Source organism: Gadus morhua, chromosome 17 (genome assembly GCF_902167405.1).
Source record: "Gadus morhua chromosome 17, gadMor3.0, whole genome shotgun sequence".
Lineage (NCBI taxonomy): Eukaryota > Metazoa > Chordata > Actinopteri > Gadiformes > Gadidae > Gadus > Gadus morhua.
In genome coordinates, this window is record NC_044064.1 from 2,067,148 (window position 1) to 2,091,500 (window position 24,353).

The 24,353-nt window shown below is 46.1% G+C and overlaps 1 protein-coding gene across 1 annotated transcript in view; it reads right to left on the reverse strand.

Moving 5' to 3' along the window:
- Positions 1-19,456, reverse strand: part of LOC115529572 (phospholipid-transporting ATPase ABCA1) — a 156,781-nt gene extending 137,325 nt beyond the window's left edge. The window contains exons 1-9 of the mRNA XM_030338370.1: positions 19,299-19,456; positions 14,594-14,721; positions 11,144-11,237; positions 10,426-10,567; positions 10,126-10,244; positions 7,952-8,079; positions 6,495-6,689; positions 2,118-2,204; positions 1,531-1,720 (exon numbers count right to left, since the gene is read on the reverse strand). Of these exons, the coding sequence (XP_030194230.1) occupies positions 1,531-1,720; positions 2,118-2,204; positions 6,495-6,689; positions 7,952-8,079; positions 10,126-10,244; positions 10,426-10,567; positions 11,144-11,237; positions 14,594-14,662 (1,024 nt within the window). The 5' untranslated portion in view covers positions 14,663-14,721; positions 19,299-19,456. The remainder of the gene's footprint in view (positions 1-1,530; positions 1,721-2,117; positions 2,205-6,494; positions 6,690-7,951; positions 8,080-10,125; positions 10,245-10,425; positions 10,568-11,143; positions 11,238-14,593; positions 14,722-19,298) is intronic.
- Positions 19,457-24,353: the final 4,897 nt, after the last annotated feature.

Below are 24,353 nucleotides of genomic sequence, written 5' to 3' on the forward strand. Positions count from 1 at the left end.
CCGGCGCAACTTCTGATCGCTTAGCAACAGCGTGGCGATCGGCTCCGATGACCACGGAGCCGATGGAAATGGTCGAGAACAAAAATAAGGGAAATGAGTCAGGCTCACACACACACACACACACACAGTAATATAATACAAATCCACATCACCCACTGATTAACAGTGATTAACCTGGCACTTTAGAGGTCTGAAACCCTCCACGCTAAACTCAGGGAATAAGCAACCACAGAACAAAACGTCTCGAACCGCGCACTATTGACGTGCGCTACTTTGCGTGACGCGCGATCACCTCCGGGGATGTTTAGCGGCCTTTCTCTACCGATGAAGACGTCCCTTTCCAGGGGTTACGTGAACAAAAGGCCGTCTCCGTTGGTTCCTCTGTTACCGCACAATGGGCGAGCAAGGCCTGGCAGAGAGGGATAGGAACATGGGGGATCCATAGTGTAAACTAGGCATCGCCACTGTCAGGTAATTGCTTGGCGCCTCCAGTGAGCCTCCCCCCTCCTCTTCCTCTTCTTACCTGGCAAATTTAATCAATTTGAGTTGTGCCCTGGAGACGGCCACAACCCAGAGCCCCACTAGAAGCAGGTAGACACACACGCATACACACACGCAGGCAACGCATTACAGAACCTCTCTCTTCCCCTCTCTCAAGCGCACGCGCACGGATGGACACACACACACACACACACACCCTCATCAAACACACTTTATCTTTCCCTCTCAATCTTTTTCTTTCACTCCTCTCATAGAAACACGCGCGCACGCACACATACACACATACACACACACACACACACACACACACACACACACACACACACACACACACTGAAACACTCGCATATTTGATTACAGCATATCTGCTCTCTGCATACATATGGCACCTGGCCATTGTAGTGTGACCTTAAAAAACTATACAACTCGTCTCTGGAAAGATTCCCATCCATCGCATCTCTGACTACAAATCTAAACCTTTATTATTAATAACAATATTCAATCAGGTTTTTTTTTTCCATGGTTATTGTTGCGAGGATACAGTCATCCCCTGAGCTCACCTCACATACCAACCTCAAGAAAATGGCGTGATAATATTAAGACGTACCAAGCAACCATTAGCAATTATGATTTGGCAGTTAATAAAAAAAATAAAATAACTCAATATTTATAAAAAATACTTAACATTTAAGATGTCTCATTAGGGGAAACAACCGGGGCAATCAGCTTAATGAATTTGTGCTAATTACTTGTCTGACAGGTCATTTAAAATACTTTAATTCCAACCATTGGATCACGTTATTCAACAAAGTACGCCTGATTAGAGTGATTCTAGTAACGTTTTGTAAAACACGCAATGATTACAAGTGAGGCAAGAACTTAGTTCTGCTAGCTTAAAAAACGTTAGCTTTTAAGACAAAATGGCGAAAACCTTTAGCATTAAAACGAATTAAAAGCGTATAAAAGCGTCTGAAAAAGCTTAATGCCCTCAAGGTAAATGTAATTAAAACGATTCACTCTGGGGCTTACTGGAGTTGGTGCTGCTGTTCCATACGGAGGCAGTGGTCTCCCTGGCGTTTATCCGTGGGCGCGTGGCGTTGGTGGAGTTGAAGTCTACGGTCTTCCCGCACAGCATCAGGTTGATGCTGCCCATCATGTTGGCCCTGAAGTCCAGCGAGCGGGCCGCCTGGAAGGCAGCAGACTGCTGCAGCCTCGCAAACTGGGTGCGTCAAGCACATTGGTTCATCATAATGGTATCACTTTCAATAATATCGAGGAATTGTAACGTTAATAGTGTAAATTTTAATGTTGAGCATTAATGTTTAGTAATAATAATAATGTTTAATAGTAGCCTCCTACTAGGCCTATTACTACTAAATATAATAAAATGAATTATATGCACAACAACCATTATAATAATACAATTAAAACGTTGACTAATTGGATGAATAATTCCTTTATTTATAAGGATATTAATATAACATTTTAATTCAAAATAAAAAAATAGCCGTTGCATTACAAACAGCGGACGTTTTACCTTCACATGCATTCAAAGCAACTTAATGGACCGACATGACCTCACACATCCTTTGACACATGACGAGCCCCTTGCTCACCTCCCTCAACACAGGACCCACATGCATGACGGTGCTCTGCACCAGCTGGGCGGTCTGCGCCGGGCTCGCATCCACAGTCGAAGCCACCTGAAGAGATCCAACATTGTTTGGTCAGCAAAGACACAGGCTAACAGGTGTTAGCCAAAATAATGCTATTATGCGAAAAAATTGCTACGATAAGAAAAACAAACAGCCGCAAAACAGTGGGTACAGCCACGACCAGCCGGGGGCTTGTCCCGTATGTAGCATGTGGCATTAGCATCGGTGGCGGCATATCATTATTGTGCCGTCCTGACCATTCCAGCAGGCAGACAGCCACCCTGAAAAATAAGGGCCCTGGATGGGTGTGTGTGTGTGTGTGTGTGTGTGTGTGTGTGTGTGTGTGTGTGTGTGTGTGTGTGTGTGTGTGTGTGTGTGTGTGTGTGTGTGTGTGTGCAACACTCGCAATCTGAAGTGGACATCTTCTTTACAGGAGTAGGCACCCTCTCCAAGGCCAAACCAAAATACTTGTCTGATTGGAGAGGGGGAGAGACCGAGAGAGAGAGAGACCGAGAGAGAGACAGAGACAGAGACAGAGACAGAGAGTGACAGAGAGAGAGAGAGAGACAGAGACAGAGAGTGACAGAGAGAGAGAGAGAGAGAGAGAGAGAGAGAGAGAGAGAGAGAGACCGAGAGAGAGACAGAGACAGAGACAGAGAGAGACAGAGAGAGACAGAGACCGAGAGAGAGACAGAGACAGAGACAGAGAGAGAGAGACCGAGAGAGAGACAGAGACAGAGACAGAGACAGAGACAGAGAGAGAGAGAGAGAGACAGAGACAGAGAGTGACAGAGAGAGAGAGAGAGAGAGAGAGAGAGAGAGACCGAGACCGAGACAGAGACAGAGACAGAGACAGAGAGAGAGACAGAGACAGAGAGTGACAGAGAGAGAGAGAGAGAGAGAGAGAGAGACCGAGAGAGAGACAGAGACAGAGACAGAGAGAGACAGAGAGAGACAGAGACCGAGAGAGAGACAGAGACAGAGACAGAGACAGAGAGAGACAGAGAGAGACAGAGACCGAGAGAGAGACAGAGACAGAGACAGAGAGAGACAGAGAGAGACAGAGACCGAGAGAGAGACAGAGACAGAGACAGAGAGAGAGAGACAGAGACAGAGAGTGACAGAGAGAGAGAGAGAGACACACACAGATAGAAACGGACAGACAAACAGACAGACAAGACAGAAAATTTGAAGGGCCCTAGACAACAATGGTATGCGCTTTTAGACACAATTTTCCATGTTTCGAGGTCTATGTAAATCTAAGCCCCTATTGTCCTTGAGCACACACTCTCCCTCTCACACACACACACACACACACACACACTCACTCATACACAAACACACATGGTGACAAACGCAGCTCATAAATGAATGCAGGACAATCTTCCGGAAAAACAAAGAAGACGATGAGGAAGACAGGTGAGTGGGAGAAGGGGCGAGTGCAGGAGTACCAACGAGAGAGACAGAGGGCCTCAAACAGTATTTATATTTCAACATAAATCTATTTAGAAATAACCAACTGAGAAATGCTACCTTGGCCTAGTTGATAAGAGGGCCTGCGTACGAACTTCCCACAGTGAATAAATCGAGCTTCTATTTCCCTTTCAATGGCATTGGTTTAAAAAATGAGAGAGAATAAGACGACTACTTCTCTTTTTTTAAAGCCCTGAAACTGCTTAAATGATCACCGAGTCGACCAATGGGCTGGCGGCATTCAGAGAGGCGCCACATCGGGGAGGCTAACCAAATAGAACATGGTCGCTCAAGGCAATCTCCAAGAGCTTATTTGTCTCCGATTCAAAACATTGAACAGCTTTATTTATCAATGAGCACTGCTGGAGGATTCAGAGGTGGTGGTGAGCTTTCATTATTTTTTTTCCATTCGACTGAAACAACAGGCGACGGCTGTGAGTGTGTCGCCGAACTCGAGTTTGTGCGAAGTAATGAAACTTCCCTCGAGTTCGACGTCTTAAAATCGAGTAGAATCCAGAAGCCGGAAAAAAGAAAACTGTACACGCGCATCGCCGGGGTTTGTACTACGGAATCTATTTACGACACGTCCTTTGTGGAACGACATGAATGATTCAGATAATGTCACCGAAAAACCTTTCGAGTGGCTGTTATTTGAGGGATCCGTCAAAGTTAGCGTCAGGATCCGACGACGCTAGTTGCAACACAAAGACATTGAATTCGACATTCCGACAATCTCTGTGGCACCTCGCCCCCCCCCCCAAAAAAAATCCATGACTCTACACATAGTGCAATCTGAATGCATTGTGTGGTTGAGAAATGGCTCTGAGGAAACGTTGAGTGGCTAAAAACGCCTTTGCGGCTGGCTCTTTGGTTTGGCCTCTCCCTCTGCCCTCTTCTGTGCGTCGCCTCTGCCCCCCGCCATTCTACAGCCATGTCCACCTCAGCCAGATGCTCTGTTATCCTGTTTCTCAAGGCTCTATAGAGAATCAGCAAGCCCCCCCTGACCCCCCCCCCCCGTCTCCCCCATCTCTGGACTTTCTTTTTCAATGTCGAGAAACGCTGGTGGGGGCCTGCATTTTTCCTCCCTCTCTCTCTCTCTCTCTCTCTCTCTCTCTCTCTCTCTCTCTCTCTCTCTCTCTCTCTCTCTCTCTCTCTCTCTCTCTCTCTCTCTCTCTCTCTCTCTCTCTCTCTCTCTCTCTCTCTCTCTCTCTCTCTCTCTCTCTCTCTCTCTCTCTCTCTCTCTCTCTGCTTTGAGCTTCCTCACCCCCTCATTATGTATTTATTAGATCTCACTTCCTCTTGCTTTACTTAGCTCTCAAAGATAAACTCAGGCCAGCGAGTGCAGGGCTTTGATCAACACCGGGGGCAGTGGGGGAGAGGCTGAAGAATGGAGGGCCCGAGATAAGTGCGCGCGAATGAGTTCCACCTGATTGCGCGCGCTTATGACAACAGATGAGTCCGAAAGGGCGGGGGGGAGGGGGTACTCTGATTGGTTTATCCATGTACAGAATACTCCAATTATAACAAAACAATGATAAACGATGATCTTCATCGTCTTGCAATTCGTGTTTGTACTCAAAACTCTTTTTCATATCGTGAGACTGCCTTGCACTTCTGCTTTGACCCCAACATTTATCTCTAGGCTTAATAAAGTGCATTTTATGATAATCATCATCTCCGCCATCATCAAGGGCAGCTCAAATACATCATTCCCACAGCGGACTTGTAGCGGCGAGCATTACAAACAGCCATCATCCATCACCACTTTTTTTCTAGTGTATTTCCCATATTGTAATCCGCTGCACACTAGCATACACTTATCCAGGACATTGCAATGCAGTTGTCGGCAAAACGGCGCCGTTGTCCCCCAGCGTGTCAAGCTAAGCAATCATTAGCCGAGCGACAAAATGTGGCTATGTTTGGCGGACGTTGAGTCAGCAGAAGCCCCTTCAGGGTAACAATAACGTGCTGACAATAAGAGACAAACGAGACATATGCTTCACAACAACCCACCTCTCATCGGTGACAAACCCCCCCCCAAAAAAATAATTAAATTGGACGAATTGTATTTTCATCCATGTGAGATTGATGACAAAAGCAGCCATGTTTACAACACATGACAATCCCCCCCCCCCCCCCCCCCCAACTGTCGCAAGCGCTAGTCATGCATTATTATGACACATTACCATCAGTGTCCATCAGACCCTGAATTTTGTATGTTTTCAGCTTTCCCCTTCCGATATTTTAGCCGGGGCCATGTGTGGGGCTTCATGGCCAGCTAATGGTCTTGCATAAACCCTGATAGTGAACTCATGGCTGGCTCCTGGCTGTCCATCAAAGAAGGCTACTCGGAACACATTTGGCAATTTCGGTGTGGGTATTTTTGTGCAGATTTAGCCTTCATAGGACCTTTTTAATAATCCCAGTAATTCAAAAGGACTATGTGTGTAAAATCGCAACACCTTTCCTCACAAGTCAATTTAGGCTTTTTGTTGAGTTTCAGCAGCGCACCTCAGTAATCAAAGAATGAATTATTGAAAGATATGTTGCGGACGCCAGCGTAAGTTGAACCAAATAATGGAACTCTCTCCCCACCCACATCTGACAGGCTAACACTCCCTTCATTTAAACATGCCCTCAAAACCCACCTTTTTAAGATTTCCTCCTTCCCTTTTCTCCCCTTCCTCATTTTTTTTAATAATTTTACGAATATACGTTTATGTTAAAATTATTTTATTTTGCGTTCACACTGTTAATAGTCTTTGAGTACTTAGGAAAGCGCTATATAAATCGAATGTACTATTATTATTAATATTATTATTATTATTACTACCATTAATAAATGTAGAATTCGAAAAACCCTACCATTGTGAGTAGTTTCGTCTGGTCCAGGTTTTGGAGGAACATGCGCTGGCCCTCCCTCAGCTGCTGGGGTTCCAGGGAGCAGCTGACATTTACAAAGGCCTCCTTCTCCGCCTGGCTCTGGAATTGGATGAACTCGTCGAGAGGAGCAGTTCCCTCGCAGAGGACGCTCCTCGGGTCGCCTGCGACAGCCATCATCTGGAGAGGGGGGAACCAAACACAGACTCTGCTACGAGTTTTGACGAGACGAGAGGAGCTGGAGGTGCCTTATGTTCATGTTTACAATCGCCATTCGGTTGATGGGCTGTTACCAAGCACGAGGTTTCCCCACAAACTCAGAGTTACATCAGTCATCATTTATTCTCTGAAAATGACTGAAATGGCCACGGGGTAAGCGATCGATTTAACATATGTGCACCAAACACAAGTGCTGCTGCCGTTCCTCCGTCAATTCCTCCCAGAGACTAATGGTCTTTATCCAAAGTGCACCGCTATGATTTATGTACGACACGCTGATTGCGCGACGAGGACATGCGCGTTTCCCTGTTCTTTGCATGCGGTCGCAGGCAGGTGACTTGAATTCCACTGATGAGCGATTTATCCTCAGAAACATCTACAGTCGTTAACATCGCGCCACAAAGAGGCTACTCGAGACAACACGAGAAATTAGAATACGCTGCAGTGGATTGGGTTCTATCGTATTGACATTCTTCATGAGCTAAAAGCCATTTTGTGCATATTATACACACAACTGACTCTTGAAGCTGTAACTCATTTGAAATGACTCATCATTTTTGCTATAACCATTGTAACCGTCATAAGTACTTAACATTAAACGCTCTTCCTTTGACTCTCATTTTCCTAAAGGGATTATGAGCCACCGATACCAGCTCTATTTCCTTGATGGTTAACGCTTACACTGCCCTACAGGTGTTTCCAATTCATGCGTGGTTGCACAGGTGCGCCTTTTTATGTTTTAACTGATTCTGTTTTACTGAATGACCTGGCGCCTCCTTACTGGCAACAAACATCTGAATACTTCACATTTCCTGCTCCCCTGGTTAATTAGTGTGGTTGCTACTGCAAGCACATCTACTGTTCTTCTTAAGTTTTCTTTATTGCGTTTGCCTCTTGTTTGTGCAGTTAACTGCTCCTTCATACTTTCAGCTACAGTAACATTCAACTATCAAAACGTCCAGCTCTTTAACGACATGATGGCTATATCTCGCCGTTTTTTAACGCTTTCAACTTTTTAAACTACTCTTTTTTTTACAATGTAAGTTACTTCAACTACTTAAGGCATCATACCTAAATATACATTTTCAACCGTTTACCTTCATTCAAACCATTGAACATATCTGCACACTTGTTTCTTCAATAATATCAATATCATTATTCAGAATCACAGTTTAAGTTTCATATCGGCGTCGTTTTCAGTTGTGTGTGAAAGGTGTACTAACCGGGTTGATGGTGACGTTGGCCTTCATCAGACTCTGGACCACTGGCGGTGGCACAGAGAGTTCGTCTCTCAGATAAACCGAGAAGTTCTCGTCATCGTTCAGGAGACTCCTCAGAGGCACCGACTGACCTTAACAACGCAAAGGGACGAGGCGATGAAGATGAGTATAAGGGGTGTATCTTTATCCTGGCCAAATTGAAATTGACACAAAGCGGGTGGTTTTGTGGAGGAAACTTAGGGTGGGGAAAACAGCAGATGAATCTTTTAGCAGCGGTGTGTATTACCCTTTTTCATTTTTGATGCACAGAATTTTTCACATACTTTTTTAAAAAAAAAGGCAATGTTGGCGGACATGGGGTACATATTGAACATCTCCCTTAAAAGTTGAAGTCAAAAACTTTTTCCGTTTTGTTGCACAGATTTCTGTAGTCTTTTTTTTGGTGAAAGGGAACACAGCAGAAATACTCTCATAATTACCCATGATGCATTAGGAGGACCGAAATAACACTCTGCAGATGAACCACGCAATTAAAGCCTTTCCCCGAGCAAAGCTCTCCCACGCTGGCGCCAAAGCATGAATGGATATCAGCGGGAGGGCTACATATCGCTAAACATGCATCACACTGTTAACCAGACACTTCTTTCTGATTCTCTGCCCACAGATCACAACGACTCCATAGGAGAGCGAGAGCGCATCAGAAGCAATCATCTATTCAACGCTTTCATCCTCCCTCCTCTAAATAAAACAAAACGAAACAAGCTCATAGAAGGAATGGGTGGCCTTCCTTTCTACGTGGCGGTAAGGTGTGTGTGTGTGTGTGTGGGGGGGGGGGAGGCGAGTGCATGTAGAGGATAACCCCTCACACACTCACCAATCACAAATCCATCTGACTTGTGTTGCGCTCTTGCTCAGACTGCAACATGCATACTTAAGATAATGAAAGGCTTGTGTAATTACATTAGTGTCGCCAAACATTGACACACAGGGACACACACGCGCGCGTATGCGCGCGCCAGTCCATCACAAGCACGAGATCGTGTTGATGGGCTGGGGCCGGGTGTGATGGGGCGCTGGCGCTGACGGAGGCGTGCCCCCACCCAGGTCACCGAGAGGTTCAACGGAGACGGAAAATCCATCCTTTTCGCTCCGCCCCGGCGGTACGGGGTTTAACAACGCCGGTGTTGTGATAGGTGATGGTGATTACACATCCTGCTCAGCAAAACCGTGGCCATGGCGGAGGCCTCAGTGATTGCGAAAAAGAGGAGGATCCGGGGATCCCCCCCCCCCCCCTCACCAACTAATCAAACCAGAAGAAAGCGAAGGACGATGCGACCACCTCCAGAGACACCCCTGGTGCTGGCGGAGTTGCGCTGCGTCTTTGGCACGTCTGCATATTTATTATTTTTATGGACTCTCCCGCACGCAGACGACCAAGTCGCCTCGCATTCATTCTGTCCAGACGCAGATCCTTGAAGGGTTTAATCTGGTATATTACAAGCTGCTGACAATCAAACCCCCTCTCCCACAAACATCCCCCCCACCTCCTCCACCCTCTCAGCCCCCCTCTCGACACAAGTGCCTTTGCATACCTGTTTCTGGAACCTCGAAGCCTATTTGCAAATTAGGCGCAGTGCTGAAATTTGAATATCATCAGACTAAATGAGGCTAATGCAAAGTAGCAACTTCATCAGGAAAAACGATCCGTCAGTCGCCATGGTGAACTGTGTCGTAAATAATCACGGCCCATTGTTACTCTTTTTCGCTGGGGGGGGTGTTTTTCTCCAGAAGGGGATAGGGAGGAATAGCAAACTCTCTTCTCCACCTTGTCATAGGCACTATGAGGGGGCCTACTTCTGTTGATGAAGAGCCCTCGGCAAAGACACACACATCGCCCGGGAGAGTGATTGTCCGAGACACGCAGCAACGGCTGTTGTGAAATCCGGCCTTTTTTGTTTTTTTCACCCGGGACAATTAATGATTCACCCTCCAAATTTGCATATCAGCTATTTGCTAATTTCCGCTCGCTGCACTTCGGCGGATTGTGTGGTTGTCAAAAAGTTCGGATAAATCATCGTAATATTAATTGTTTTCTTTTCTTTTTTTTTTACTGGATCTGCAATTTATTCCATTGGAAGTCCATCACATTATTCTCAGACGTAATTTAATTTGCATACCGTTAATGTTGGAGGAGACTGCGTCCCATTGGTCGAGGTCGTTCACCAGCATTCCCACGTTGCTTAGGAACGACCTGTTGACCAGCATGTCCTGGAACTCGATTAAGAAACCTGCAACTCTGTGTTACAAAAGAAACAAGGACACACCATGCCATCAATGAAGTGCCCCTCAAAGCACACCCTATTAGAAATACATCCTGACTTTTGCGGCCATTTTGTTTTGAAAAACACAGGACTTCCATTTTGAAAAAACTCCCAACTGACTTTTTCCTACATACAATATTGTTATTGTTGACGTACACAGAATTGTTGAAGTTGTTGACCTGGCCCGGGGCCTCTCCGGGCGTGGGGTATTCGAGACAGGGGTTGTCCAGGTTGCAGATGATTCCTTGAAGCCAGGGCAGCACCCCTGCCGAGGGCATGGCCTTGTTGGGGTAGTGACCTGGGAGAGCAGGGAAACAGAGGGTACAAAGATCACCACTGACCCATCTCTGAACCAGAAGTTGGACAATGCTGCAGCAGGATTTCATGGGGGAGGAGACTGTACAACGTTAGGGCCTGAAACCGAAAACTGTTAGTGAGGAGCTTCCTGTTTAGTAAGAGATACATTCATCCGGAGATATACTTATTTGCGAGTACTGGATTAAGGTTCAGTAAACAATTGTAATTCAACACATTTACTGACACTTGGTCTAAGGTTGTTGGGCTGACTCCTTAATCTTAAACCATAAACTATTGACCTGGTCAAAATTCCCACCACAGACTCCTCTGGATCCGAGATTGCGGTTGTGGTTCCATCGGTCAGGTTGTTTACAGTCGAAACCCATTCCATGAAACGCTCGGCTGTGGAGCCCTGCCCCCAGCAACACGATTGGTCGAAAAAAACATTCCAGCTGTTAATCTGAAGTCTGATTTGTGGGTCTACCGCTGGCATCAGCACTATTCTGGTCATCATCACATACTCTCTACACACTCAGTGAATGCACCGCAGTCTTCCTCAAGTACTGGCAATACTTACATTGGCTCTTGAACACCGGCTTGTTCGTGGTACGCACACCCACCAAGATGATGAAGAGGAACAGAGGCCACAAGATCTCCACCAACAGCCGCACCTGAACCCCACAAATGACATACGACGAGTATCTGTTATTTATTTATTTATTAACATTTGTTGAGTAAAATCAATTTATTTTAGGGAGGTTTACTGTGTCTATGTGTGTGTGTGTGTGTGTGTGTGTGTGTGTGTCTGCGTCCGTGTGTGTTTGTATGTGTGCATGCGAGCGTGAGTGCGTGTGTGAGTGCCTGCATCCGGGTGGGGGTGCGTGTCTGCATGTGCTCGTGCATGTTCTTGGCTGTGGCTGTGTTTTTGCATACAATCTAAAATTTCTCACTCCAAGCTTTTTCTGTCAGGCCAGCTGACCTCCCCCCTGCTGTGCCCATTCAGCATCACTGAGCAGTGGAGACCGACACCTGGGGTCAGACTGGCCACTTTAACACTCATTCACGCCCTCGCCTTCCGCCTGTACTCGCATGGGTTTTATTTCATCTAAATCAGATGTAGGTGAGGGAAATATTTTCATTGGTATCAACTGTTTCCTCTACCCCCTTCTATACCTTCAGGCCCCTTGCCTTTCACCCTAACTCACCTAGGTTGTATTTAATCTAAAATACATGTAGGTGATGGAGGTGTCTTCATTTGTATCAACTCTTTTCTCTCCTCCCTTCTATACCTTCTCACCTTCACACCCATGCCTTCCAACCCAACTTGCCCGGGTTTTATTTAATCTAAATAACAGGTAGGTGAGTGATTTGTTTCAGCTCTTTTCTCTTCCACCTCCTCTACTCTGAAAGTAGAAAGGCCAGGGAGATGTACGCATGTTTCCATTCATGGCGGTACTTCCAAGGAGCTGTAAAGTGGTTTCAGGGTGGCGGGAGGGGGGGAGATGGGGGGGGGGGGGGATATGAAGGAAGCCGTCCCCCATAGATAAATAAATAAACCGGAACGGACGAGAGAGTAAGCCAGGACCCGGGGCCCCGTGAGCAGTGGCCCTCGGCATGAAGAAGCGATGTATTTGCGTCTCGACTTTCCAGTGCTACACACTTCCCCCTCTCCCCCCGTCTCGGCTTTTACTCTTCCCTCGGCGCTCGCCCAGCTCTCTCCACTGGGAAGAGATCTACGTTGGGAAGAGATCTACGTCCTCTCCACCACCGCCACCACCACCACCTCCACCACCACCACCACCACCCTCACTACCTTCTGGTTGACCCCTTCTGCTCACAGAGCTCGTGTTAATGTCAAACATCACGTCCACTCAAACTCAAGGGACCTAAGGCTCCGGGTTTAAGGCCAGCGGCGGAGCGCTGGGCCAATTAGCGGGGATTAGCGTGCTAATATAGCGTTAGCATGCTAATATAGCGTTAGCATGCTTATATAGCGTTAGCGTTGCCTTTTTGCAGTGGGTTTCGGCCGGTGTGCGGTTTGCTTTTGATTGATCTCTTTTGGTTTGGGTTGTTTAATTAATATTTCTCATGTTTATGATGTTATTAGCTGTTCAAACACAGCATAAAGTTTAGCTTTGACATCCATATTTTTCAGCATTCGTAGTTCAAACGCACTTGGAGGTTGGAGATGACACACCGCCTACTTCTGACATCCCAACGCTGACAATAAACAAACGCTGGAGAGGTTCCTTGAAAAATAAAAATTAACATTCTGGAATAAAATAGGTAAAAATTGTTCAAACGCTCCTTAATTCAGTCCCCAGCCACCCGTGTGTCAGAGAAAGGTGGTGATGTTGAGAGGTTAAATGCACATTACGCATTCAAAGGGAAGAAAGAGAGAGTGAGCAGTTTCTTTCTCAAAATTTTTTTATGAAACGATCATGACTACTTTCTCGGTGGCTGCTCAGTCACTCACCATTGGACACCCGTGTCTCTGCGACTCGACACTCTGTCCCTTCCCACGAAATGATGTGAAATACTGGTCCATAAACCAGTAAAATTTCATGCCTGTTATTAAACCCTAAAAAAATGCTTGCTGAGGCATTCATATAATTGGTCATTAACCTCCACAGTCGTGTGAACGCGAGTCCGAGCCCTGTTTGCCCTTGCACCCTCTCCCACTGACTCCTCAACGCCGTGGAGCCGGACATCAAACTCCAAGATGCAGCCGGCGCCTCGTCCATCCACTGCCAGCATTACAGCCCTCACACAACGCCTCAAACAACGACGGCGCGGCGAGAACGCTTTTTTAACTGAAACTTGTGTCGCACGCTGGGAGGATGATGCCGGCCGCGTACTAGTAATTTTCGAGTAAGCCTTGAGTCGTCCGTAAACAAACTAGCGAGCGCCGACTTCAGACAGAGGCCTGTGGTTCTACGGGTGACACATTTCTTCTTCTTCTACACAGTGAGTCACCCCGTCTCTCGCCGCAAACAAGTGGGCGGACGGTTTTTCCCCGTCTGTCATTGCGAGGGCTCGCGGAAAAAAACACTCTTCAAAAGGGAGCATATACTATAGGTCAGCTTTGTGAAGAACCGACATCAAACACGCGTTTCAAAGCAACAGCGTGGAGGATGGATCGTGCGAACACACACACGAACCGATGAACCGAACAGGTGAGCGACGGTGACATCACAATCTCTTATCCACGGGAGTGGAGTGAGGGAGTTGAGAGGGTTCGTAATGAGTCAGGTGAGAGGGTAATGACAGTGCGGAGAGGGGGGGGACGGGGAGATAATGGACGCCCGCGACGCATATGAGCGGAATATTCACGAGTTCAAGGTTGTCATGGTAGCCAAACGGTGACTCCTGCTTCTTGGGGCCAAACTCTACGACTCAAGCCGCCGCCGCAGTCCAGATTGCCTTTTAATTGTATCATTTAGAGTAGAACGAGCACGCGTTGAACCTTCAAGGAGGCTCAAACCGAGAATAACAGGGAGCCAAACGCGACGTCCCGGACATATAAAGCAGCCATTGACGGCCCTAATACCTGGGTGCTTGTGGCAGTTATTAAGAGAAGCCCAAGAGGACATTTGTCCTTCAAATAAAACCATTTACCCCCCCCCCCCCCCCCCCCCTCCCCCACGACACCCTATGCACTTCAATTTACCCAGCTTTGTATGAGCAAACGGAAACCCCAACACAGGCGTGTGCTGTGTGACTCTGAGGCCCCAGAAGATGGCTCCCCAAAAAATGAAAGGTGACGTTTCCAATTGGCGACCATTACGTTAAGCCTGTTCTCACTCTGTGGCGGAGAGGGCGTCTGAAGACAGGCTCCCCCTCAAATAGACCAATCTTCCTGGTAAAGCCCTCCCTATTATCTTTTATTCTCCTCCACCCCCCCCCCCCCCCCCTCGTGTCAGTCACTCAGTCGTCCTTGACCACATCACCCCCCCCCCCCCCCCCCCCCCCACACACCCACATACACACTTTCGCGCTCTTTTTTTCCCACAGCTGGAAGCGTTACCTTTTGCCTCCTGCGGAGAGTGAAGTTCTTCCAGAGGAGGAGAGTGAACTGTGTCATCAGGAGAGCCATTCCGTCTTTATCCCTGGCAAACGCGTTGCTATGGCAACTGGCAGCCCACTTAATAAACCCTGGAGGGAATATAAAAGAGGCAGTTTTAGTTTTTTTTAGTTTTTTTATATACAGAGAAGAAAGAGAGATGCATCATGGGGGCAAGGCAGCGACCGCTAATCATTTTACCTCGGCGGCCGCGGGGCCGACACAAGGACTGGACACTTTATCGCACGCCGAGTGAACCGGTGTTGTCAACGCTCACAGACGAGGCCGGAGAATGGGCAGTCCAAAATGGAGGACAGCAAAGTCCTTCTGTTTGTGCTGTTGTGGTCGGATATCAGTTAAAGATGTATGAGATTGCACGTGCAGTGTTATCTTACACTGCACGTGCAGTGTAAACTGAATGAGACGATTCAAACAATTGTAAAACACCAGCACACAAGGAGATGGATAGTAAACAGATACAATATATATAAATAACATGAATCATACTTTTCTTAAATCTTTAATAATATAACTGGAAACTGGTTCATTTTACCACAACCACACTGTAAATAAGAACTTAGAGAAGAGTAGATATCTGCGTCGTAAGGAAACATTGCGATGAAACCCAAGCACATTTTTTAACAATTTATAAAATGATCCACCGTGGCATTTCAAACTTGTGAAATGTGACCTTTATCCCAATCCTTATTTGATTACGGAGACCATTCGCTAACAGTTATTTTTATTTCCTCATTTAATAAAGAGTCTACTTGTTTGTCACGAGTTGTTAAGGACACAATAAGCAGTGTTTTCCTTCATCAGCGTAACACAGGCACATGTATCACCTTGGGGGCACATCCAGGTGCCCCCAAGTCCTAGGTGACTACGAATCGCAGAAATGGCCTGACATTCTATTTTTCAAAGTGAAGTTGGCAAATGCGTTTTTGTTCGAACCCCTGCTACGTTCATACAATTCAACTTGGAGATTGAACACCCATTGTCCCCATCCCCGCAGTGGCCACCACGGGCTGGTGGGAGAGCGAATGGCCGCATTAGCCTGAGGAGGGTGTAGCCTGCGACAAATGCTCCTGTTTTAACGCTCCATTTCCTCTTCCTGTGCAGGTCACCCTGCCCCCCTACCCCCCCCAGGTCCCCCCACACACACTCACTCAGTGTGTTTACATTATTTACCACTGTTACTTCATGCTTGCTTTATTTACTGTCAGGGGAAAGATGAGCTTTCCTTCCACCACCCCCTAATGGTCGAATAAGAGCTCTAATGGGGCTAGAGAATGGAGTCATCCGTGCTTTAGTACTGGGAGCCATTCAATAACCCAGTTAAGAGCACGTGCTAAGGAGGGTTGAACGGTTGAACAGAGACACAACGAGCGACAACAACGCAGACGCAAGATCATGGTTGTTGGCCCATACGTTGGCACTGCTGTGCGTCGCTGCGTTACAAAACCTGCTGGGTTCGTAGGTGCTTTACACGAGCAGAAGGTATGTTTTCACCCGACTGTATAGCAGCAACGCACAAAAAGGTGTGCTTGTAAAGCAGAGTAGGGGGCCTCTTGTAACTTCCATTCAGCCCCCCCCCCCCCCCCCCCCCGCCCAGCACCACTCCTGCCCCCCATGCCGCACTCAGGGCTTTTAAAAGCGCACTGTAGCTGAAAAGGTAGATAGACCGACAGCTCACGGAGACCTCTGTCCCCTGGATCGTGTGGGTAGCGCGTCAAGGCTGGGAGAGGTATTCCCAACACACAGCGAGTGGCAAACAAACAACGAAGAAGGGGAAGCAGGGAGAAGTGTCCGAGTGTGTGGTTGAAAAGGCAAGCATAAGTGTGTGTATGTGTGTGTGTGTGTGTATGCATGTGTATTATGGACAACCCTTGCTCAAGGAATGTTTTGCTACATTACGAGTGCATCAAAAGCTAAGGTAACGAGTGACAAGAGAGAGAGCATGGAAGGTGATTTGCAACATAGGAAAAAACATTCTCTCTCTCCCTCTCTTGCTTTCTCTCTCTCTCTTGCTCCCTCTCTCCCTGTCTCCCACTCTCCCTCTCTCTTTCTCTCTCTCTCTCTCTCTTGCTCCCTCTCTCCCACTCTCCCTCTCTCTCTCTCTCTCTCGTGAGGACCAGGCAGCGACAGCGGGGAACCATTACACTCTATGACTACTTGTTCTATCAGGGTTTTCCCCTCCCTTCTTCCCCTTTTCCTGGGGACTACTTCGATTCGGTTCAGGAGAGCCAAACTACTCATCCCACGCAACCTCTTCACAATCCCATTAGCTCCAATGGGGGAGCCTGAAGTGATGGGGGAGAGAGAGAGGGAGGGAGAGGCATAGACAGAGACAGAGACAGAGACAGAGACAGAGACAGAGACAGAGAGAGAGAGAAACAAAAGTAGCAAAAAAATAAAGAAAGAAAAAGAGAGAGAAATAGAGCAACAAAAAGAGAGAGAGAGAGCGAGAGAGCGAAAGAGCGAGAGCGAGGATGAGAGCTGCCTGGTGTTAAAGGATGCGCTACATGACAAGGCATTTTTCCCCGGCCCTCGGGGGCCGATAAAGAGTAGGAGTAAACAGGTAGGTGACATGCTGAGTGAGATCCGGGAACAGGGTAGGGGGGCCCTGCTCAGGCATCTGCTACACCGGGGCCCCTGTGTCGCCTAATGGGGCCTCGGATCCTTCCCTCAATCAAGATGGGTTTTCTCCCTGTCCGACGCACTGTGGTAGCCACCGATCGACCGGCCGGGAACACACGGACCTGGTCCATGAGGTCATGGACCAAACAATCGCAGTCACACACACACACACACACTAACACACTAACACACACACACACACACACACACACACACAGACACACAGACACTAACACACACACACACACACACAGAACGTATACACACACACTCGAGGCATGATGTGAAGTGGTTGGGGTGATTGAGGATTTGAAGGTGTTTGACTTCCAGCCAGGTCACCTGGGTTTTACCCCCAATCCGCACAGCCTACCTGTGGGCATCCTTGAGGAAGATGCTCGTGCTTGCTTACGTGATGGAGAATATGATTTGTATCATAAAACACTGAATCACTGACATCTGCCGGGAGGATGTGCTTTAGGTGTAGTGTCCGGATAGATCCTTGACTGTTTCTCTCCTTATAAATCCATCAGTGGATCATTTAAGGTGTGTTTACAACCAAGAGGTCGCCGTAAAAAAAGTCAATATAGGCTACAGTTAAACAACTTTTCTGTGTACAGAGTGCAACTGGCCGGCAGACACTTACTTTACACATACTTTTTTAAGGAAATCGTGCAGTCTGACAATCAAACATTTCTCAGAGATCTGTCATTCCCCGAGTCATGCTTCACGCTTCACTGTCCGACTACATGCAGGCCTACGTAAAAAATAAAAAGCGCTGTCAATCTCCATTTAGGATCCGATTACGATTCATGAGAAACATGCTTAGCGCTGATTGACGCCTAAATGCATTAGTGTCTGCGACGCAGGTGTTTAAAAACTCATTAGCGCGTGTCATTCATTCAGACGCAACAAGCGACGTCAGGTTGAACAGATAAATAAGGCACGAGAAGGGAGCCGCATGCTCCCACAACGACAGCCACCCACTGTGAATGAATAGCAGACTAAGCGATTAGCTACGACCGGGGGCTAGCGGTCAATGATTAGCATAGGGAAGTGACTGCAGTGCTTACACAACTACACGTCATAGGCAAGGGGGCAAAGTTCAGCATCTGGTTCACTCTTTTCACACAGCCACCCCTGTGAGCCAGCTAACATTTTCCTACCGAAGAACATAAACACAATTATTCAACGTTTGTATCCAACGCTGTACATGTCAAGCCTCTCTTTAAGGATAACCCTGATAAGCGTTTTAAATTGCCGCCGTTGTTCCCTTGATGTGACATCCACGGGGACTTTGGCTCCGCTTCCCAATTAGAGCGACTTCCAAACGCGCGTCCTTTTGCGTACCCCTTGTAATAAGGAAACACAAAGTTATCTCCCAGACGCGTTCGCGTGACAGAAGGCAGCAGGGCGGCGGTGGCGGCGGCGTCGGCTCCCGGGGAACGCCGTATTAGACACAAAGGAGCAAGATAAGCGCCGGGCCTTTTGATCCACTGGAGACAAGACCGGGGCGAAGGAATAACAGAGCCAGGCAAGTAGTGTGGTTACCCAGGTCTGAGCCGAGGTGGGGAGAGAGAGAGATGGAAAGAGAGAGAAAGAGAGGGGGAGACAGAGAGAGAGAGGGAGGAACAGAAAGAGAGAGAGGGGGAGACAGAGAGAGAGAAGAGGGCACAGGGGGACATAGAGAGAGAGACAGGGGTGGGGGGCAGAGAGAGAGAGACAGAGAGAGAGAGAAAGAGAGGGAGGAACAGAGAGAGGGGGAGAGGGGGGGACAGAGAGAGAGAGGAGGGTACAGGGGGACATAGAGAGAGAGACGGAGAGAGAGCGAGGGGGGACAGAGAGAGACAGAGAGAGAGCTGAGGAGACAGACAGACAGACAGACAGACAGACAGACAGTACTAAGCATAGCACTAACAAAAGCAGAAGGAAGAGAGAGGCGGCAGCTGCACGGATACCGGCTTCGAGACACACATCCTGTTGCCGGAGAAGACAGCGGAGAACATCAACAACAACCAAACAACAACCTTACCTTCAAGTCGTCCAAGGCTGGCCGGCTGTTCTCTCCGCTGCAGCCACCGGCACCATCTCCTTCCGGCCACTCTGCTCGTGTGTCTGGATAGTCCTGTGTGACTCCGGTTCAAGTCTCCTCGTTACCTTTCCCCCAGGTGCTCACCTGTGCTCACACCCCCCCCCCCCCCCCCCCCCCCCCTCTACTTACATACTATTGCTATTGCTCTGACATAATCTCCTCCCCCCCTCCCCACCTCGTTAACCGGTAACCATAAAGTATGCAAAGCGCACCGAGGAGCCACTGTCATGGCAACAGCGAACCCGGTGGGGGCCTGGCCAAGACACAGAAAGAGGAAAACAACAAACAGGTTAAGTAACAGAGGAGGAGTGTGTTACATGTCACGGCTCTGGCTAAGAGGTCAGGACACACACACACACACACACACACACACACACACACAGAGTTAGCAGAAAAACACACACACATATACATATATTTACATATCCATCTACAAACACCCCCACACACACACGGCGGATAAAGTAGTAGGCTTGTAGTTTCGGGTCGACATTTCACCTATTCTGCTCATATATCACTTATTTATCAAGTGTGTGCGCATGTTTCGATATATTAGAGAAACGGAGTGCGTATGTCTTTAGTGTGATTATTTTTTATTCTTATACAGAAAAAACGAGTTTGGTCAGTATTGAAGGAAATGCCTAATATTTGTATAGTTAAATGTGAATGTGAATATTTGACATTAGAAGACAGATATACCATCGGAGTCGCGATATGGAGACACTGTGTGAACCATACTATAAATATATTATAAAGAAACCTCTGAACTATCGCTGATGGACAAGTACTGCATGGGGAAGTCCAATTATTATAGTAGGAGAAAGTTCACTCTTTAAAGTAGGTGGAAGTCCAGTTTTTACAGTAGAGGAAAGTTCAAAAACTTTCTTGACTGACCAAAACTCCTTTCAAGAGAAGCTATTTCCTCTTTGGCTTACCACGAATCCTTCTAATCGGGCTTGCTTTAGCGTCCTAGTTTTCAGCCCCACGATGCTTTAAAAATAAGAAAAACTGCTGATATTACCGGGACACAAACTACCTGCGAGCACATTAATGTAGAGAACAATCTATTTCCACACATGAGGCATCGACCAGGGATACTAATGGAGGGCCTGGGTTTCACTGTACTTTATAGCACTGGTTTGAATCCTGCTTGAAGTGTTTCGTGTGTGTGTTGATCCACCGGAAGGCTGGTCACAGGGGGGAGAGGCGCTCCGGTTTAACGCCTCGACTGTACAGTTTTATGGCAATCATATAATATGGCAACAAGGGGGGCAGAGGGTTTAATGGGCCCAGTGATAAAGAATAATACCACAGGTGTAGTAGGAGGTAATTATAGGAGGCGGAAAAAAAAAACACAAACACACCACAACGACAACAAAAGTCACAACAACTACAAAGACAACAAAATAAATGACAACAATGACAACAACTACAAAGAGATCAACAATAACAATGGTGACAACAATGACAACAACAACGATTAGAAAGACAACAACTACTACAACAATTACAAAAAATGACAACGACAACCATGGCAACAATGACAACAACAGACCCTCTCCTCGCTCGCCTCAGCTTGCTGGACATTGCTCCCCTCTGTCGGACTTCAAAATAAAAGCGGCGCATAAAAAACATGTTTTGAATGAAATACATAAACACCCAATCTGGACGGCAGTTACGCAGAAAAAAATCATTAGATATTCAAGTGTTTTTTTTCAGAAACAATCCAATATTGGGAGACAGGGTATTTAATTAACATATATAACGAGCCTTAGTGACAGTAGCTGTGTTCGAAATCATTCCCTATCACGGATATTGCGCACTATATAGGGTGCTCGCCATTTTGTAGCGGTATTCGAATTCTCAGTGGTTAATTTTCGTTCACTATATAGTGGACGTAAAATACCCAAAATGTTGGTGAACATACGGGGCGAATTGCTCTGTCAGTTAGCATTGCTACGCTATAAAACCGTACTCCTTAAAACGCGATTGCTGTGTAACGACTTGTACAGGATCAGCTGATTCCTAGCTGACTCGGTTTCAACTGCTTGGAAACCGGAAGTACTCTGATTTCTAGTATACCCCAGCAGATGCAGTCTTAACTTAATGGTGGATGCATTTTGTGCTATAATTATCAACAAAAATTTAAGGGGAATGTAAAGTGAACTTTAATATAATAAAACTATCATAAATACAAACGCTAATAATGTTGACATATTATGAAATAGTCTAGGCTACTTTTTGTGGAAATCTGAGTCCTGAATCTGCCCTCACCTAAGTCAATCAATTACTTGTCATTGATGATTCGTTGAATGGTACGATCCTCTGTGCGTTCATTTATTCTTTTACATACAAATAATCAGCTCTTTGTAGAGTTTTAGTTGGTCAATTTAAAAAAGTGCTATATTGTAGCCTGTATTGTACTGAAGGCCTCTGGTGTAATAAGTGTAAATGTATCATACCTATTAATAATAATTCATAAAACACAGAAATAATTCTGTGTGTGTGTCGGTTATGATGGAGCCTTGTTTCCTCCTGCAAACTGGTTTAGTCTCCTCTGAAACCACGTCAGTTTGGAGATTAGACTAACACGCACAAAATACGCCCTCTAGTGTCTAATGTGAATTTCTCTGAAGACACAGCAATTGAGATCAAGGTAAAACGCAGCTGCAGGTTAAACCACAAGTACATATGACACAGTAATGGAGCTTAAGACGTCACGTGACTTCTTGAGTTTAAAACCACGTTAAAGCCGTGTTTACATCTAGCGTTTACATCTAGCGTCTTCCTGAAAGTTCAACTTTCAGGAAGAAAGCGACCGACGTCAGGCGTCTTTTTGGCAACTGACCAGGGCCTAAATTTTTTTTTTGTTTTTGTTCCGGTTTCCGACCGACCCTGTCAATTTATGTGCGACCCAAATTATTTTATGAGCTTTATAAAAAAATAAAAAATAAAAATAAAAAAAAAATTGATGCAAACTATAATTACGTTTTGGTACAGCACCTCTTCATTCTGCACAAGGATGAGCGAATTTTCTCGTTTTCAAATGAAAACAACCTACCTATCATTCGCTACCGCTGGAAAAAATAAAATAAAAAAATAAATTCCCTACCTACCCATGACCTCAACTGACAACCAACAGGAACCAAACTTTTTTTTCTTTTAGGCCCAATCACAAGCGGAACATTGATACTTAAGTCAAAAAGGAAACGCTCAACTGTCAAAACAAGAAACAATGGCGGACAAATCACTTAGGCAAGTGCCGGTGTAGCTGTTAATAGTTTTAATAACAGAACATGTCGAGATCTACAACATAGCCTGGATACGTAATAGGCGAGTAACGTCGGGTCTAGATTGGGTTCGTTGCTAGGCGATAGAAAAAACTCTCTGCGCTTTTAGGACAGAAAACGCTGCCAGCGTTTTTTTTTGTTTTTTTTTAAACGGTCGGCTCAATTTTCCCTATTACAAAAACGCTAGATGTGAACACGGCCTTAAACTCTAAAAAGTGTCTAAGCTAGCGACAGAGCAATTGCCCCCTTGAGTTTAAAACCGTGTTAAACTCTAAAAAGTGGCTAAGCTAGCGACATAGCAATTGCCCCACGATGTTCCCTACATCTCCCGTATACCACAATGCAATGCGGTTGTGTTTTGTAAACATAATTTATGTCAGTAAATGACGTTTACAAAACACGACCGCATTGTTTAGAAATGTTTAGCGTGGTGTTTAGCGTAGAATTCTTGTTTTTTCGTTCCCTATATAGTTCCCTATATCATAAACACTATATAGGGAATAGTGAGTAAGTGAATAGGGAACAATTTCGGACACAGCTAGTGGCGGATTTGCCATCCACCTGTTTGTTTACGTCGGCCACGCCGTTGCCATAGAGTACGACAAGCCGGGAGACCCAACGCCAGCCCCGCCACACTAATGGCTCTGCGCCGCTTGCTCCTGAGCCCCAATGGTTCCCTTTTGTATGGGCTAATTGGGCTAAAGGCTGTCAGGGGGGGTTTAGCGGTAACATGGCAACATGCGACCCTGGGATCCGGAATGCAAGCAGTCATCTCTGCGATGCAATTACCACTAATTAATGGCAGTAGGCTTATATTAGGCGAGTTTCAGATCAAGCATGCGATGTTGCATAACATAATGCATTCTGGGATCCAAACGTCAGAAATGCTGGCGTTAACTTCCCTGTGCGACATGTCACACGTCTTTAAAATTCCCGAGAGCTCCCTCCGTCTGCATTTCTGTCAAATAAATGGTTGGTTGGAATTGCCATGTGGAATTTCCCATGTGATAAATGACGTTACTCCTTTCTAAGAGGTGTAACGTGCACCTGTGTCCGACTTGACGTGGTGGGAATTTGACGTTTTTCCGACTAGTTCCGGCGTATGTTCTCAAGTCTTGTGCATTCATGCACGTGTTATGGGTCCCAGGATTGGGTGCCACAGCAACAATAAAGAAATCTGTAATATACAGAAAATGGTGAGAAACAATGAAGACACGACTGCTCAGTTCGTCATCCAAGTTGCGTCTCTATTCAAATTCACAAATAAAATACAAACATTTCTGAGTGTCTCTTGTTCAGTCTTCAACTGTTTAAGTGCATCAAATATTAACTATTTCGTACATCCTATTATAATTCACATTCATGTTATATCTCGTGTACATTCAATATTCTCCATTAGTCCACTTAACTCTACTTGAGCAACGTACTCATTTACATTAATCTGTTTAAGTGAGTTAAAGCATCAATAATAATTTAGTGCAATAAACAGCATTAATCCACTGTACTTGAATGCAACATGTAGTTGGCAATTATTCTAGATTCACACACACTTAAATAAAACAAAAGTATTACTCAGAGAAAGCTAAACGTTTTCAATACAAAGTAAACCAAGTTGTGACTCTGGATGTAACAGTAACATTTTTATCTTTAAACAGTATGCATTAATATAAACATTCTTTCAACCTTGTAAATCTGTAACCATGAA